Source organism: Pseudorasbora parva, chromosome 21, assembly GCF_024679245.1.
Source record: "Pseudorasbora parva isolate DD20220531a chromosome 21, ASM2467924v1, whole genome shotgun sequence".
Classification (NCBI taxonomy): Eukaryota; Metazoa; Chordata; class Actinopteri; order Cypriniformes; family Gobionidae; genus Pseudorasbora; species Pseudorasbora parva.
Genome location: NC_090192.1, coordinates 4,297,044 through 4,313,981, shown reverse-complemented (window position 1 = coordinate 4,313,981; position 16,938 = coordinate 4,297,044). Strand labels below are relative to the sequence as shown.

Here is a 16,938-nt window from a genome sequence, read left to right as displayed (position 1 = left end):
GATATATAGAGAACATAGGAACTATAATCCTGAAATATCAAGAATCATACCACAAAAATATATGTTTTTCCTGAGTTATTAGGCCATATATAAGTAAATAAGACATATTTACTTTGGAGACCACAGAATGAGCAATTTATATCGATATATTTTTTATTATATTAATAAATCCATTCTATCCCAGTTGATGTGGACATTGACGCCGTGATTGTGATCCGCCAGAGGGCGCTGGTGGTTTTCAAAGCCTTTGGCACCGAGACATCTACAGATACAGAAAGGACAATGTAGTGGTAATGTTTGGCAAAGCACAGTCAGTCAGTCAGTCACAGAGGTCCTCAAAAACAACACAACACCACAGCAGTGATTCACAGGAGAAAAGGAGAGTATCTGCAATCGCCATGGGAGGAACCTTGAGATAAAACATTGGGATAAGTAGTTGGAGAAGCCTCAAGCGAAGAAGTCAAAGCAGGAACAATAAGAGCTGAATCTGGACGGCGCGAGCTGACTTCACTCGACGAGGACGCGCAAAGATCGCCAGTTGTGCTGTGGCTTTCGCATGACTTCAGTGTGGCATGATCTTTACCGATCCGACGGGGTTATTTGTTTAAAAGTCCCGAAGATGACGAGCGCACTCGTAGGAATCCCGTCCGACCGTCTGACCGCTCTCGGTAAGAGACTCTTCATCCAGTGACTGATTGCTATCAGAGCAAAACGCGCTTTTCTTTACAAACTTCCTTTTTTACAAGTTGAATGTCTTTATTTGACCTTTGTGTGGTTTGTGTGAACTTTCAGTCCAGCACAGAACAAATGCATCGAAAATAAATGAAACCTTTACAGCAGGTCACTTTTGTAAATTACTTTTACTCTAGTAAATAGTAACGTACAGTGGTAATAATATGATTTTGGTTGGACTTTGTAACGTTACCATGACAAATATATTCAGTATCGCTCACTGCTCCTCATCTTGTGTCCTAATTGTTTATTAGTTGAATAAAAATATTTATTTTTATTCTATAAATAATAATAATTAAGTTTTCCTTATTGTTTTTCTCTTGTCCCAGGCACATTTTCCACCATAAAACATGGAGATTAATTACAAAAAATATTACATCTTTAAAACCTCATAATCTAAACAAAATGTGTAAAGTATGAACCATATCAATATTTTATCCGGGAAATTTTTTTGTATTATAGGGCCTCAAACGAATAATAGCGATTAATCACATAAAAAAATAAAAGTTTGTGTTTACAAATGGTGTGTGTACTGTGTATAATTAATATGTATATTTGACATATTTGCGTGTGTGTTTGTATATATAATTTATATAATAATTTATATATAAAAAAAAATTTTCTTAACTACATACATGCGTGACGTGTGTATTTTTATATATATACCATGATATATAAACAATAATTATGCATAGTACATACATGTATATAAACACAAACGTTTATTTTGGATGCAGTTTGTTTTTGTTTAACAGCTCTAATTTATTTTATTTTTTTCTTTATTGTGGCATTATATTCTTCACACCAAATAATTTTGCACCTAATAAGGGATTTTTTTTAACATGATTGTCACATGCACATCTTAAACCATTCCAGATTGCAATCATATTTAAATTGTTAAATAATTATAAACCATTTCAATATTTATTCTGGCAAAATTATTTGTATATATTTTCTTTAAATTAAAGCTATATCTCTCTTTAAATATAAATACAACTGAACAAACAAAGATATGATTGAAATAAACACAACTGTATGAACCAGGTATTCAGATTCAGAAACTGTAATCAAATGTAAAATAACACTGCACTGTATAAATAAAATATACATTACAAATATTAAAACAAATAGTTACAAAAGTTATTCAGTCAAGAACAGCAAGTGACTTTTGTTGTTTGATTAAAATTATCATAGAGACGGCAGCAGGAATATTAGGCTGCTGCCACTTTAAAAGCTGCATGGATCCAATGTACGCGAGCGTTTTCTGTCAACTGTTTACATTTACATTACATAACCAACTGTGTTTTCGAGGATATTTTAAAATATTTGTGTATTTGTCCATCAGCAAAAAAGACTTGGTTATGTATCGTGCACTAGATTTGGCTTCTGTGCACACAGGTCTTCTTGCACTTTAATCACATTAAACCACGCACATAGGAACCAATAAGCGGAATCGAAATGCACGTTTCTTATCGAATCACCGGTTTTAAAATGGAACTGGTTCTCGATATCCATCCCTAACCTCAGCGCACCTGCTCGTGCAGACATCACACGTCATCACAGCGCATTTCATGAGGCAGACAGTATATGAGTACCACAGTATATGAGTGTGGTATATGAGTACCACAACAGCTCCTGAACCAAAACACAAACTAGCTAACGCTGCTTTCACAACATGTCGTAGCCATAATTGTCAGATAGCAACCGGTGACGTTTTCTGAAGCTGTTCAAGTCCTCAGACTCGGATTTATGCGTTTGTATGTCTTTACTATCAACCGAAAGGAGTCTGCAGCAGTCAGGTTGTACAACTAGAGCTCTGCAAGTTGTTTACGTTCATTATTATTGTTATGTGCTTTAAGACATGAGGTAATTTAAAGCCATATCTTGCCTCATGACGCTTTGCAGACTCTGCTCTGCGCCTTTGTGTTTTGCAGGAGGCGTGGCTTTGGAGACGCTCTGAAGGCACGGTGGGATCTTATGTTTTCAAAGCTAGCTACTTATTGCTAGCTTCGTCGAAATTGCCTAGCCTAACTCTAAGTGTTGTTTCTGTTGGCACTGAGGAAGCAGCTGTGTCACATTTAGGAGAGTTTTCAGCTGGTCCTGAGTATATGAATATGATTTCATGCCGACACTGCAGCTTTCAGCTTCCACATCTGTGACTGCTTGAGGTATCAGTTCAACTCTGAAAATAGAAGACAGGAAATGGCTTGCATTGATGGCTAAGGCTGTTATTAGGGTTGACAGATGCTTGCCAGTGCCAAAATGAAACTGAATGCATATGCTTTCATTGGATTGCACAATGTGCTTTGGGGGAATAAAAGAAACAGTTTGAGCATTTAAAGAGCCTGGCAGATTTGTTTTGATAATAGGGCTGGAACAAAAAAAATCTATAAATCATCAATCTATATCTCTCTGTGTTATTGTTTGGACTATCTAGCATCCAAGTTGTACTTTTAATAATTAATTTATGTAGCTTCCTAGTACAATATGATTTACATGCATTTCATGAATCATAAGGAGCATAATCTGTCACCTTTGACTTGTTAATTAAGGTGTTAGTAAAATTGTTCTTTGTAAAAACTGCTTAACATGTTTGTAAAAAATAAACACATTGAATTGAGTGTGCAAACATTGAAATGTGCAAACAACTCATTTCTAATAAAAAAAAATCTGAAATACGAGGAATATACATGGCTTCGGTATTGTGGTATTATAGTATTGTGGTATCGTATCATGGCTTCAGGATTGCGATAATATCTTATAAGGATAATATTATATCATGACTTGGGCATCATGAGAATATCGTATTGTGGCTTAGGAATTGTGATGGTCGTATTGTGATAATATTGTATCATGATAATACCGTATCACGATATTTTATTGTGATAATTCATTATAAATCATTGTGATATCATTATAAAATTGTATTATGATAGTTATTGTGATAATATAGTAGTGTAAAAATATTGAATCAGATAAAATCATATTGTGATAATATCCTATGCTTATATCGTATTGTGGTTTAGGAATAATGATAATATTATATTGAATTGATTGGGAATCGTGATAATATCGTACAGTGATAATATCATGCCGTGGCTAGGCATTGTGATAATATTGTATCGTGGCTTAGGAATCTTGATAATATCGTTTTGTGATATAACCCTATTTGATCATGTTAATGTTTAGAGAAACATTATTCATGAAGAAAATTATCTATTGATTAAGATAATGAAAATTGTTATGTACATGTGGTTTTGTTCACATAGGGTCCGCAGTGATGCCGTGAAGATGGGCGCTGTTGCAGCGAGTCAGGCAGGCGCGGGCGGTTGAGCTGGCGTTGAGTACTGGAAGAATGCACTTCTCTCATGTCGGAACCAACAAAATCTGCTTCTTGCTTTCCCTGGCATTCTGTGCCCTACTGGTGCTCCTTATTCCCTCCTTACAACCTCCGCAGCATCAGGCAGATCTGCCCCAACCACGACCCCGTGCCAAGCCCGCCGGACGCAGACATGACCTCTATGGGAACCCCGGCCAAGAAAGTCGTGTTGCCAATGAAGGTAGTTTCATTCACCCACTTCCTCCCAGAGGCCGACTGCAGGACCCACAGAGGATGTTAGAGGGGGACGCAGCATATGCCAACCCCCCCGGGTCGCGATCCAAAGACACTTTGGATTTGAGAGACATTTTTATTGCTGTTAAGACCACCAGGAAGTATCACAAGTCCAGACTGCAGCTCCTATCCCAGACCTGGGTGTCCAAAGCCAAGGAACAGGTAGGGAAGTGATGTATTCGTCTACTACTTATAAATAATCACTATTATTCTGGCACCCACTAAAACTCCCAAGTTACACATTTTTTCATTACTTTGTTAGGGTAGTTAATGCAATCAAAATGTAAATATGTAAATTTACAGCAGTATTTTATGTAAATATTAACTATCTGAAAATTGCAAATCCTGAATTCCACAATCCCACATCCACAATCAAAAATACACTTTCATATTGTAAAATATAACAGGTCCTCAGCTATGCACCCCCATACACAACAAACTGAGCTGCTCTGTGTATTCTGACACCTTTCAATCAGAACCAGCATTGACTTCTAATTTGGATTCTGGAGCAGTTTGAGCTCCTGTAGCTCGTCTGTTTGATCGGACCACACGGCCCAGCCTTCGCTCCCCACGTGCATCAATGAGCCTTGGCCGCCCATGACCCTGTGGCCGGTTCTCCACTGTTCCTTCCTTGAAGCACTTTTGATAGATACTGACCACTGCAGACCGGGAACAGCCCACAAGAGCTGCAGTTTTGGAGATGCTCTGACCCAGTCGTCTAGCCATCACAATTTGGCCCTTGTCAAACTCACTCAAATCCTTACACTTGCCCATTTTTCCTGCTTCTAACACATCAACTTTAACACATTTCATGTGGTCTTCATTGCTCCTCTGGACCTGTGCATGTCATTTTAGAGAGCCCTGCAGTTGGCCAGTGACGTTTAAAGGTGTTAATACACACAGTGGTCAGCGTAAACCTTTGAGGAGGAAGTGTGGCAGCTGCTCTCTGGCGGCGTGCCTCGTGCTTTTAAGAGTCTGGATGTTTAACGGGGGGTTTAGTTTTGGTGCCCCTCAGGCCCCCTGGAAGAGGAAGTTCCTCAGCAACTCGAGACTCACAGACATAAGACGTGTGTTTGCTTTCATCCAAGTACGTTTACTTGACTGCCAAACGCTCCAGGGCAGTAGACTCTCCCCCTTCCTGAGGCCTCTCCAGAGTGCCGAGTGGGGCCCAAGGGGGCCCCAAGATTGACTTAACCTGTAAAGCAGCGCAGCCACCATTGTTTTGCCATTGCACAACAGGGCCGAAATGCCCAGGAGAAATTTCAAGAACTCCGCTTTGCTCATAAAGCTAGATTGTGTGTTTGGTAAGTGCCAGCTCATGCCAGAAGAAACATTCTTTCCCTATTAGATTTGCAATGCCCAGACTTTGGGACAAAGTCCACTCCTCAACCTTTTTCTCTTATATGACTTTCTTCTTAAATAACCTGCTACTTTTAGCAGTATTTTTTTTTAGTTACACTTTTTGAAAAAGGTTCAAGGAGCATCTTTAAATGATAATTACATGCGCACACAAACTTTATTTAGTTGGAAACGTCATGCTCATTGGAAAGCTTTAATCCTCAACCCTGGCAAAAACAATCTTAGACATTCTACAGTGGCTTTGCTCATGAGTTTTACAAAGTGCAACTCAGGATGTGCCAAAATATCAAAGAATCCCTTTCATTTGCAGTGTTGTGACCAAGCCTGCAGTCTCCCTCTCATTTACTGAAGCTTTCGCGCCTCGATCGCCCCCCGGTGACCGGTCCCAGTATAGCCGCCCCTCTGTGATTTCTAATGGACGCGAGGCAAACTAAATAATAAAATTACACTTTAAAAAATGTTCCCCAAAGTTAGTTTATGTCACTGAAGGCAGTTATCATCACAATGATTTCATTTCAGGTGTTCGTTTTAAAAATAAGTTTAGTTTGAGTTAGTTATTTGATGCTATAAAACGGGGTGTGTGACGTCATGATTGACAGCTGAGACTGACGGCTTCTCTGAGTGAAGTTGTCACTGAGGCACTAACGGACTTTTTTCGAAATTTTTGGGAGCAGATTAGAGCTTTAGCTTTAATTTCTACATTTCCATAACTGTTTATTTCACACCAACATAATTAATTTTTCTGCATCTGCGAGAGTGTGGGCGGGCTTTTGATATCGCGACTGTACTTCCTGCTCTACTTCCTGCGCTCTACTGCGCAACTCCGGTCCCGAAATCGCTACTGCGCAGACTCGGTCCCAAGATGTCCGCGCCGTGCAAGGCTGCCTGAAAGCTTCAAATATGACAAGCGGAAACGGATGATGTCGAGTCGTCCATATTTTTTTACGGTCTATGGTTGTGACCCTTACAGCAGTAGAGGTTATCCAAAACTGAAAATGATGTCTTTGTTTACTCTTCATTACACTGTAAAAATATCCTGTTCAGTTTATGTAAAAAAACAACAAAAACAAAACAAAAAAAACATGTTTCAGGTATTATGGGATGGCATATTGGTACTTAAAACTAGTATATTAACAATGATTTATACAGTCTGTGACAAATACAATGACTTATGACACATACAATCTGCTTCAACTATCAATAACTGATTTTTACATTGAAACGTACTGGCAATTGTTATCATTATAATAAAGGTTGTAAAATAGCAAGCCACATTCCCTAAATAGCCTATAATGTAACACAACACACCCTAATGTGCATTACTGATAGCAAAAGCAAGAAGAAACAGTTATTTATAAAATATAGTCACATGTGATGAGTCACAGGACTTCTGGCGATGTCCTTGTACTATAAATTACTTTCAGAAATGATAATTTCAACTGTATTTTACAGTACAAATACATAATGTATTGTTCTAAAAATAAAAGTTTTCACTAGATATGGTAAAGTAACTTGCAGTTAAACAATTAAAAGCTGTATCTGTAGCATTTTTACAGTTTTACTCTGTAATATATATATATATATATATATATATATATATATATATATATATAATATATATAGCTTGACAGCACAAGTGCTTATTCATTTTCATAATGCTTAAAATAGCAGCCAGGATATTCTTCACAAATTGACTTTTGTGTTCAATAAAAGAAGGATTGCTTCGAATATAGGTTTGATGTGACATAAGGGCAAATGAATAATGACAGGAATTTCATTTTTGGGTGAACTATCCCTTGAAGGCAGGACAAGCTGAAAGACCACAAGAGCCATATTTAATGTTCTCTTTGTTGGCCAGAAACATCACGAGTAAGCCAGTTTTTGATCCAGAGATGGTTCTGTCCCTCTGAGGCTCCTGCATTTGATCAGGGACTTGTTTTGGTTGGACATTTTGAGGAAACATAGGGTCAGGATGCACAGAGCATTCATGCGTTCCTTTAAAAATTGAGCAATTTTCTCATCCCAGTGTGTGTGTGTGTGTCTGCGCGTGCGACAATACAAAAAAAACTATTTTAGTTCTGAAAGTTGTCAAAGCAGTAATACTTTTTTATTTTATTTAATGTACTAAAATTAAAACTAAATTAATAAACTATAAAGATATACAAATAATAAGTAATAAAAATGACAAAAACACAAAAACTTTAACTAAAATTAAAATGAAAGCGGATAAAACCAAAATAAAACCGAATTCAAATTATTGTATGGTATTTCAATGATATTTCATGTTTACCTGCATGTCATGTGACTATTAACTAACATCACAGAACCATGAACGTGTCAAAAAGGTTGTGAATGCCTGACCAAAATGTGTACGTGTGATTTCAGCCTCACAAGTGTTCTTGACTGCATCTCTGGCTCCTACAGATTGTTTCTTTCTCTCTTTCAGACGTTTATCTTCACTGATGGGGAGGATAAGGAGCTCAGGCAGAAAACAGGTATTATAATTTGAGTAGTTTTGCCTTTTAAACAATCATCCATTTTTCAGCTTAATATTAAGAGAAAAAAATCTAGATCCCATAATAAAATCTCTACTCGACTAGCCGACCCTCCTGACCCATGCCTAGTTAGAAGAACCTCATATTCATGCTTCATTTCATCATGGAATGTGTCATGTGAAAGGATGTAATGTGTAAACATTTATATATCATAAAACCATAAGCGGTCTGTCATTGTCTCCTCAAGGGCTCAACATCATCAACACCAACTGCTCTGCGGCACACACACGTCAAGCCTTGTGCTGCAAGATGTCTGTGGAGTATGACAAGTTCATCGAGTCACAAAAAAAGTTAGTTCATCTTTGTATGTCACATTGAAACATGCCACTAAATGAAAAAATGCATAAAATCATCATGGCACACAGTCATCATGGATGTTTGATTCATTTATGCTGAAAGTTGGTTTTTTTTAAAGTGTTTTTGAAATAAGTCTCTCTTGTGTTTTTTTGTTGTCTTAATAGGATGTGTGTTGTTTTATTAAGTTGTGTGTTGTTTTAATGAAGTGTCTCTTGATTGTACAGAACTTTGGTGTGGAGGCGGTTTTATATAGCATATAGTGGCATTGGTTTCATGTGCTGTCTGTCTTTTCCCTTATCTGTTCTGCAGGTGGTTCTGTCACATGGATGATGATAACTATGTGATCCTGCCCAGTTTGCTGGAGCTGCTGTCGTCCTACTCACACACACAGGATGTGTACCTGGGCAGACCCAGTCTGGACCACCCCATAGAGGCTGCCGAGAGAGTCAAGAGCGATGGATCGGTGAGCTTTTCTATAAAACGCTTGTTAGTTTCACTTTAATGCATTATAATGTAAACCGACATAAAACCACAACATATTTGGTTTCAAAAAGCGTGCGCCGTCCCTGGATCATATACAGACTATCAGATGCCTTGATAAAGTGCTACAAGTCTGCAACCAGTAGTTTAACAAGCTGCATTACTGTGGTGTTTGGTTGTGACATCAGAATGCACGTACACATGTGGAAAAAGGATGTGGATTAAACTAACACCCTGAAATAAACGTGACAACAGCCAGTCAGTGGCAGTGCATGTCCCCTATCAGGGTATGTTTACACGACACAGTTTTCAACTGGAAACGGAAATCATTTTAAACCTATATTCCTATATCTTTTTGGCCGTTCATTTTAGGGGTGTTGAAATTAATTGTTGCGGCGCTTTTGAGTTCTACGGCAGGCGATGTGGTTCACGTGAGCACCAGCGGGAGCTGCACTGTTTTTACACTGCACTGTTAACTGTGTAGGAGACCGACACAGGCCAGAACAAATGGTTGAATAAAGTTATTTTTGTTTACTTATTGTGTGTAAAAACATTCTCGTCGCTTCATAGCATTAAGGTTGAACCACTGGAGTCACATGGACTATTTTAACAATTTTTTTGCTACCTTTCTGGGCCTTAAAAGTGTTAATTATGTTGCTCTCTATAGGAGGTCAGAGAGCTATCGTATTTCATCAAAAATATCTTAATTGGTCTTACAGGTTTGGATCAACATGAGGGTGAGGAATTAATGACAGAATTTTCATTTTTGGGTGAACTGTCCCTTTAAGTTGTGTTTGATGTTTGCTACATTTAAGGACGTTTGCTTTCTTGGAGCAGATCAAATATAAAGTGAGTTCATATATCTGACTGATTGCATTCATTGACGAAAACGTAGCCATGTGCAGTAATAGTGAAAATTGAGGATGCAATGAATGTGAATTTGTGAAAATGGCGATGCTAGGGGATAACAGCATAGGACCAAGACCAGTTGTGAAGAATGAAGACCAAGAGTAAGGAGTGCAATTAATTAAAGAAAAATGCACTTAAGAAAAGTTTGCAGTTTTATCCTCAGAAGCAGCTTCAAGTCTCACAAAGAGTTCATAGGTCACGCTCCCTCTCCATCGCCTACCCTACATGCAATTTCTCAACAGTTAAAACTGTTTTCAAGGTCTTTACACGTCATTACTGCAAGGCGGATGATTCTGATTGGCTCAGAGAAAATGCACAGTCATGGTTAATTTCCACACATTGTTAGTTAATCAGGTTCACATGTCAATAGACGTGTCACTTGTTGACGCTTTCACCCCAGAATTATTAGGCCCGTAGTGACCTTCAAAGTCTGGAGCAGGCGTTAGCTTGCCCAGAACAACAAGTCCACCAATCTCTAAGGATTCCCGTAATCCATCTCAAATACTGATCTGTAACACAGAATATTGCACACATACACAGATACACAGTCTCTCCAAGGTTGGAGCTGATTAAGAAAGTTAAGTCGGACCCGAAAGTTTCACAAAACATGCTGATAACATGTGCTTTCTCTCAGTGAGAGGTACAGACAATAGCACAGGCTATATTCATCTTGATTCTTTAGTATTTCAGTAAAAGGAAATGTAAAATGAATAAAATAAAATAAAAATGAAAGACCAATCCATATCTCTGGAAGCTGGACTAAGTGAGTAAGCACTGTTACTGCACTCCGGGCATGTTAGGGGTGTGTGATGCCTCCAAAATCCAAATACATGGCAACATGTTGCTATCAAGTATTTAGCCACACATCCCTAGGTCAGACCCTCAGTCGCCCCTCAGAGACCAAATACAAACTTTAGAAAACATATATGAAGAAACAATCAGTGGTTCTGGAAAGAATCATTAACCATCATCATAATTAAACATCACAATATAGGAGGATAAATATTGTTTAAGGTAAGATAAACTTTGATTATAATTTTAATTAGGGTTTTAAAAAGGGTTAGTTCACCCAAAAATGAAATTGATGTCATTAACTCCTCTCCCTAATGTCGTTCCTCACCCGTAAGACCTCCGTTCATCTTCACACACAGTTTAAGATATTTTATATTTAGTCCGAGAGCGTATGAAAGTGTATGCACACTATACTGTCCATGTCCAGAAAGGGAATAAAAACATCATCAGAGTAGTCCATATGAGACATCAGTGGGTTAATTAGAGTCTCTTGAAGCATCGAAAATACATTTTAGTCCAAAAATAACAAAAACTATGACTATTCAGCATTGTCTTATCTTCTGCGTTTGTTTTCAATCCTCAAATAAAGATTCAAACGGTTATGAATCAGCAGATTGATTCATGATTCAGATCGCCAATTTTACGTGATTTCAGCAGTTTGACACGCGATCCGAATGATGAATCAATAAGCTTACGGGTCTTAAGTGTTCATCACGATTAATTTACACTACCTTTCAAAATGTTGCCATCTGTAAGATTTTTAAATGTTTTTGAGAAATGTCTTTTCTGCTTACCAAGGCTGCATTTATTTGATTATAAATAAAAAATATTGTCTATCATTATTAATAATAATAATAATAATAATAGATTTTATTTATAATGCACTTTTCATTCCGAAGAATCTCAAAGTGCAACAAATGTTGTATTAGTGTGCAATACCTGTTTTCTCTCTGAATATATTTAACAATGTAATTTATTCAAAGCTGAGTTTTCAGCATCATTCCTCCTTCAGGAAATTTGTCAGTTGTGCTGCTTCAAATTTTTGTGGACACTGAATTTTTTTCTTTTGTAACATTATAAATGTCTTTAATGTACTTTTGATCAATTTAATGCATCCTTGTTGAATAAAGGTATTAATTTCTTTGAGATTTTTTTCCCTTGAATGATAGTTTGTGAATCTCATCTACTGTATGTTCTGCAGGTGTCGGTGAAGTTCTGGTTTGCCACCGGAGGAGCTGGATTCTGCATCAGCCGAGGCTTAGCGCTCAAAATGAGTCCATGGGCAAGGTATGTTCACACTTACCCTTTGCTCGTGATTTTACACGGATTATGCTGTTAAACAGGTATTTCTCTTGCATGCATAATGCCTGCTACCCCAGATCCGCTTTGCATGTAAACACATCCTCCAGCATTGTCAGCTTTATTCAAGCAATCACATGACTGACTATGCAACAGTTTTGACATCAACACCATATAATTATATATTCAAATCATTTGTAACAGGTTTTTATAGGCCTCTAAAACAGATTTACATACAAATCAATAAGCTGTCTTTTTGTTTGTTATCAGTGTTTTGATATACATGATGTAAATTAAATTTCTTTCTCTCTGACAGTCTTGGAAACTTCATTACGACTGCAGAGAAGATCCGCCTCCCAGATGACTGTACAGTAGGTTACATAATCGAGGCGTTGCTGGAAGTTCCTCTGACACACACAGGCCTGTTCCACTCACACCTGGAGAATCTCCAGAGACTCCCTACAGACAACATACTCAAACAGGTCAGATCACCGAGAGCACCTCGGGATAAAAGAAGCGGCGATTTTTACAGATGTTCAGCATAACGTATAATAGAGATACTGTAAATTAGTTTTCTACAGTTACACTTGAGATGTTAAAGCTTAAAGGGATAGTTCACCCAAAAATGAAAATTCTGTCATCATTTACTCTCCATGAAGTTGTGCCAAACCTTTAAAAATCTATTTGTTCTGCTGAACACAAATTTGGGCCCCATTGACTACCATAGTATGGGGAAAAAATACTATGGTAGTCAATGGGGCCAAGATCTGCTTGAACACAAACATTCATCCAAATATCTTCCTTTGTGTTCAGCAGAAGAAAGAAACTCATACAAGTTTGGAACAACTTGAGAGAGAGTAAATGATGCCAGAAATTTCATTTTTGGGTGAACTATCCCTTTAATGTAATATTTGACGCACAGCATTCAAAGGTTTCTAAAAAGCTGTTGCACACAATCTACTACTACAATCTGTCGTCTGATTGATAATTCATACTTTTTTAGCAAGCCAAAGGCCTTTTAGTTGTCTGGCTATCACCAGAACAAGCTGAATCTTTTTGGACTGAACATTGGTCTGGGGAGTCTGCTCTGTATTTTCTACTGCACAAGAGACGTGATCAACGGGCATAATTCAAATGACTGCACGAAATTGGATAGTCCTTTAGCCAATCAGACCAACGATCCATCGCTTCTCTATATGTCATTGTGTTAAACCTGCCAATAGGTGGATAAGCCGGTTTGTGATTGGTCCCCACAAATTTGTAACAGAAGCAGGATAGAAATATGTACAGATTTCCTTTTATGCGTGCTTCTAGTAAACACAGAAACTGGCGAACGGCGGTCTTTAGTATCAGCTTTGACCGCGACTCTGGAAGACTTGGAGTTAAGCTTTTCTCTGAGAAAAGAACAAAGAACGGCACTGAAGTCATTCTTAAAAAGGGAAGATGTGTTCGGAGTTTTGCTGACCGGATACGGCGAATGTTTAATCTATCAACGAGCTCCGTTTCACCTTCGTTGCTCTGGTTGGTTGTAACGTTAGCCCTATCCTATCGCGTGCAGAGGGAGTTTGAAAGACAACCGTTTATCCCGCCCCTCGGATTGAGCTGTCAATGGTGAGTTTCCAGACCAAACATCTTGATGTGGGTCCGGCTTGTCAGGCTAGCAAATTGTATATTTTGCTCAGTTTGGCTGTCTGAACAAAATTGGAGGTGTTTTTTTTCCCTCTCAAGTGCGAGCTATATTTACAATTGTATATAATATTTGTTGTCGAAAGGTTCACTAATTAGATACATTTACTTTTTTTTCAGACAATTATTTTATATGTCAGGCTTTACAGGGTTAATATTGTAGCACCCTGGTTGTCAAAACAAGTGTACACTTCCAGCATTTATTGAGGGCTTGGCTTTGATCCCAGATTACTCCCACCCAATCACTTTTCCCCATCTGTGTAAATCTATATCTTACTTACATAATACCTGCCAACTCCAATCCCATGATGCTTCTTATGATTGAGATCCTCACAGTTTTATGTTGCTTTGCTTTCCTCCATAGGTGACCCTCAGTTATGGAGGATTCGAGAACAGGAGGAATGTGGTCAGTGTTGGGGGAGTGTTCTCATTGGCCGAAGACCCTTCACGGTACACAGACACACACACCCGTGCTCACCAAATATTAACTGTGTTAAACTAATAGTTTTAGTTTTAATTGTTAAACAGCTCAACTCAGTTAGTCTTATTGTTTGAATCGCTTAATTGTTTAAGTGATTTACCATGAGTACCATGTTTTTATCATACCTCAGAGACGACACTATTTTGTCAAGTGGATAACAACAACACATAATCAGAGAGAGCTTTCGCCATCATTCAATATATATTACAATTAATTGCATGTCATTTAGCAGCCCAAGTCAAACAGCTTTTATTAATATGATACTCTTATATTGATCTACACTGAACAAAATGATAAACACAATTTTTTTCCCCACATTTTTCATGAGCTGAACTCAAAGATCTAAGTCTTTTTCTATGTACACAAAAGGCCTATTTCTCTCAACTATTGTTCACAAATCTGTCTAAATCTGTGTTAGTGAGCACTTCTCCTTTACCAACCAAACGCACAGATTAACATTAAAGGTGAACTGGCTTTTTTTCTTTTTTTATACTGTTGTCTGAGGTCAACTAATGACGTTTGTGTTTAAATGAGGAATATTGTGCCGTGTTCGTTCCCGGAAGAATGCTTAAGACTACAATGGAGACGTTTTTTTAGGGAGTTAAGAAACTGATATAGAGAATAACTTTCTGCTTTGTGATTTTGCAGAGCTTTTTCATACTCAGTCAGCAACATTACACACTAAAGAAAGATCAACATGAAGAAAATATAAAATAGGTCCTCTGGCATGAAACTGAAGCTGGACTAGTCTTTTCTTCCCTACTGTGACGTATATCTAAGGGAAACAGCTTCTCGAACACGAACAAATGTAGCGCTGGGCATTGTCCCTAGGGGAATTGATTGGATGCTTCTGGTTTGCTATGAAATAAGAACTGTCCATTTTGATTTCATGGGGACTTACAGCAATATTATCTCTTCAGGTTTAAAACCATTCACTGCCTGCTCTACCCAGACACTGAGTGGTGCCCACACAAGACTCGTCACTGACCTCTGGGATACGAGTGCCGAGACCTTCGCAAGCTCAACTTCTAGAAAACACATTATACCAAAATAATACTCAGAATAACTGAGCTGGCTGGTGGTATGTAACGCTAGTTAACAAGTGTTTGGTACTTTCTATGTTTATATGGAGAAACAGGGTGGCTGTAATTTATTGTGTTTTTAAGAATTGGCAACTGATTTACGTGTATTGAGTCCCTGTTGTAAGAGCGTTATGAAAGGATTGTGCTATCTGTTAGATTTACTGGGGGATTTTTTGTTTAAATGATTCACGCCACACTTTTGTGGCTTTTACATCATCTTTATAGAGTTGTCTTTTTCCTAAGGGCCGTAAATATGCCCGGTGCAATCCTATAAATTTGTGTACAAGATGATCTCATGAACGCCTCTATGGACTAGAAAAAGAGTATTTTGTTTTCAAGATTTATGCAACCACCAGCTCATCTATTGCCAATGCTTTTCAGCTTATGTTCTTCTCTGTGATTTGTGGATGACAGAAGGCACAGTATGTCTCTAGACGTGCAGGCAAAAACTCTTGGATGGAGTCGAGCAATTGAACTCCACAGAAAATATACAGACCAAAAGCAATTGTAGCAACCAGTCAATGCCTTGCTAATTCATCCATCGCTTGCAATTCATATTTGAATAGATTGGTTTATTTGTTAGAAAACAACTTTGTATTATTTCCATTAAAACACCAATGTGAGTGTTGTGATTGGAAACGTGACTGTAAATGTGTTTTATGTGCTGTTCAAATGATCCGTCTGATATTTGCACAAATATGTTCCTCACTGCAGGCCAGTGGTTTGCGTAAACATGCCAAAACTACTCTACGGTTTCTCTTTCCTTAGGTGACAAGTGTTTTTTAAATGTGACTGCTCTCTGTTGACACTACCAAATGCTATTGCAGTTGAATGTTTTTTTTATTTTTATTTTTATCTGATGACTGATAAAGTTTGTTTTTCATTTTAATAAATGTATTTATTATGCATGTGCCATGCCGGATTCATCTGATGCCTGTTACTGCAGTACAACTGGTTTATAAGATGTAATACTTCAAATGTGGAAAGTAGTTATTTATTATTCTATGAATTATTTTCTTCTCTTTAATATTACTGGGTGTAAGTGTTAATTAACTTTCTCAAAATTGAAACTTTCAAAATCAAATCAATGTTGTGTATACACAATCAGACATAACATTATGAACACCTTTCTAATATTGTCTAGGTCCCCCTTTTTCTGCCAAAACACCCCTGACCATTCCTCAACCATTTGTGCTTTGTGTCAGGAGCATTATCCTGCTGAAAGAGCCACAGCCACCAGGGAATACTATTTCCATGAAAGGATGTACATGGTCTGCAACAATGCTTCGATAGGTGGAGCGTCTCAAAGTAACATCCACATGGATGGAGGACCCAAGGTTTCCCAGCAGAACATTGCCCAAAGCATCACACTGCCTCCGCCGGATTCTCCGCCTTCTTCCCATAGTGCATCCTGGTGGCATGTGTTCCCCAGGTAAGCGATGCACACATCCGACCATCCACATGATGTAAAAGAAAACGAGAACAGGCCAAATTATTCCATTACTCAATGGTCTAGTTCTGATGCTCACGTGGCACTGTTGCTGCTTTCGTCAGGGGTCAGCGGCTCTGCACCCCCATACACAACAAACTGAGATGCTCTGTGTATTCTGACAGCTTTCTATCAGAACCAGCATTATCTTCTAGAGCAATTTG

At 38.0% G+C, this 16,938-nt stretch overlaps 1 protein-coding gene across 1 annotated transcript; it reads left to right on the top strand.

The window, feature by feature from the left end:
- Positions 1-215: 215 nt before the first annotated feature.
- On the top strand, positions 216-16,198 carry rfng (RFNG O-fucosylpeptide 3-beta-N-acetylglucosaminyltransferase). Its single transcript, XM_067429961.1, has 9 exons — positions 216-668; positions 4,002-4,507; positions 8,151-8,199; positions 8,447-8,549; positions 8,866-9,019; positions 11,939-12,024; positions 12,353-12,518; positions 14,087-14,172; positions 15,124-16,198. Exons 2-9 carry the CDS (start codon positions 4,088-4,090, stop codon positions 15,188-15,190), a joined length of 1,131 nt encoding a protein of 376 aa, XP_067286062.1. The 5' UTR covers positions 216-668; positions 4,002-4,087; the 3' UTR covers positions 15,191-16,198.
- Positions 16,199-16,938: the final 740 nt, after the last annotated feature.

Excerpts from the sequence above, each read along its gene's own strand:
- rfng (XM_067429961.1), top strand. The coding sequence starts at position 4,088 with ATGCACTTCTCTCATGTCGGAACCAACAAAATCTGCTTCTTGCTTTCC. Across the intron at positions 8,200-8,446 it reads GGAGCTCAGGCAGAAAACAG|GGCTCAACATCATCAACACC; the intron begins GTATTATAATTT and ends TGTCTCCTCAAG. Across the intron at positions 9,020-11,938 it reads GAGTCAAGAGCGATGGATCG|GTGTCGGTGAAGTTCTGGTT; the intron begins GTGAGCTTTTCT and ends TATGTTCTGCAG.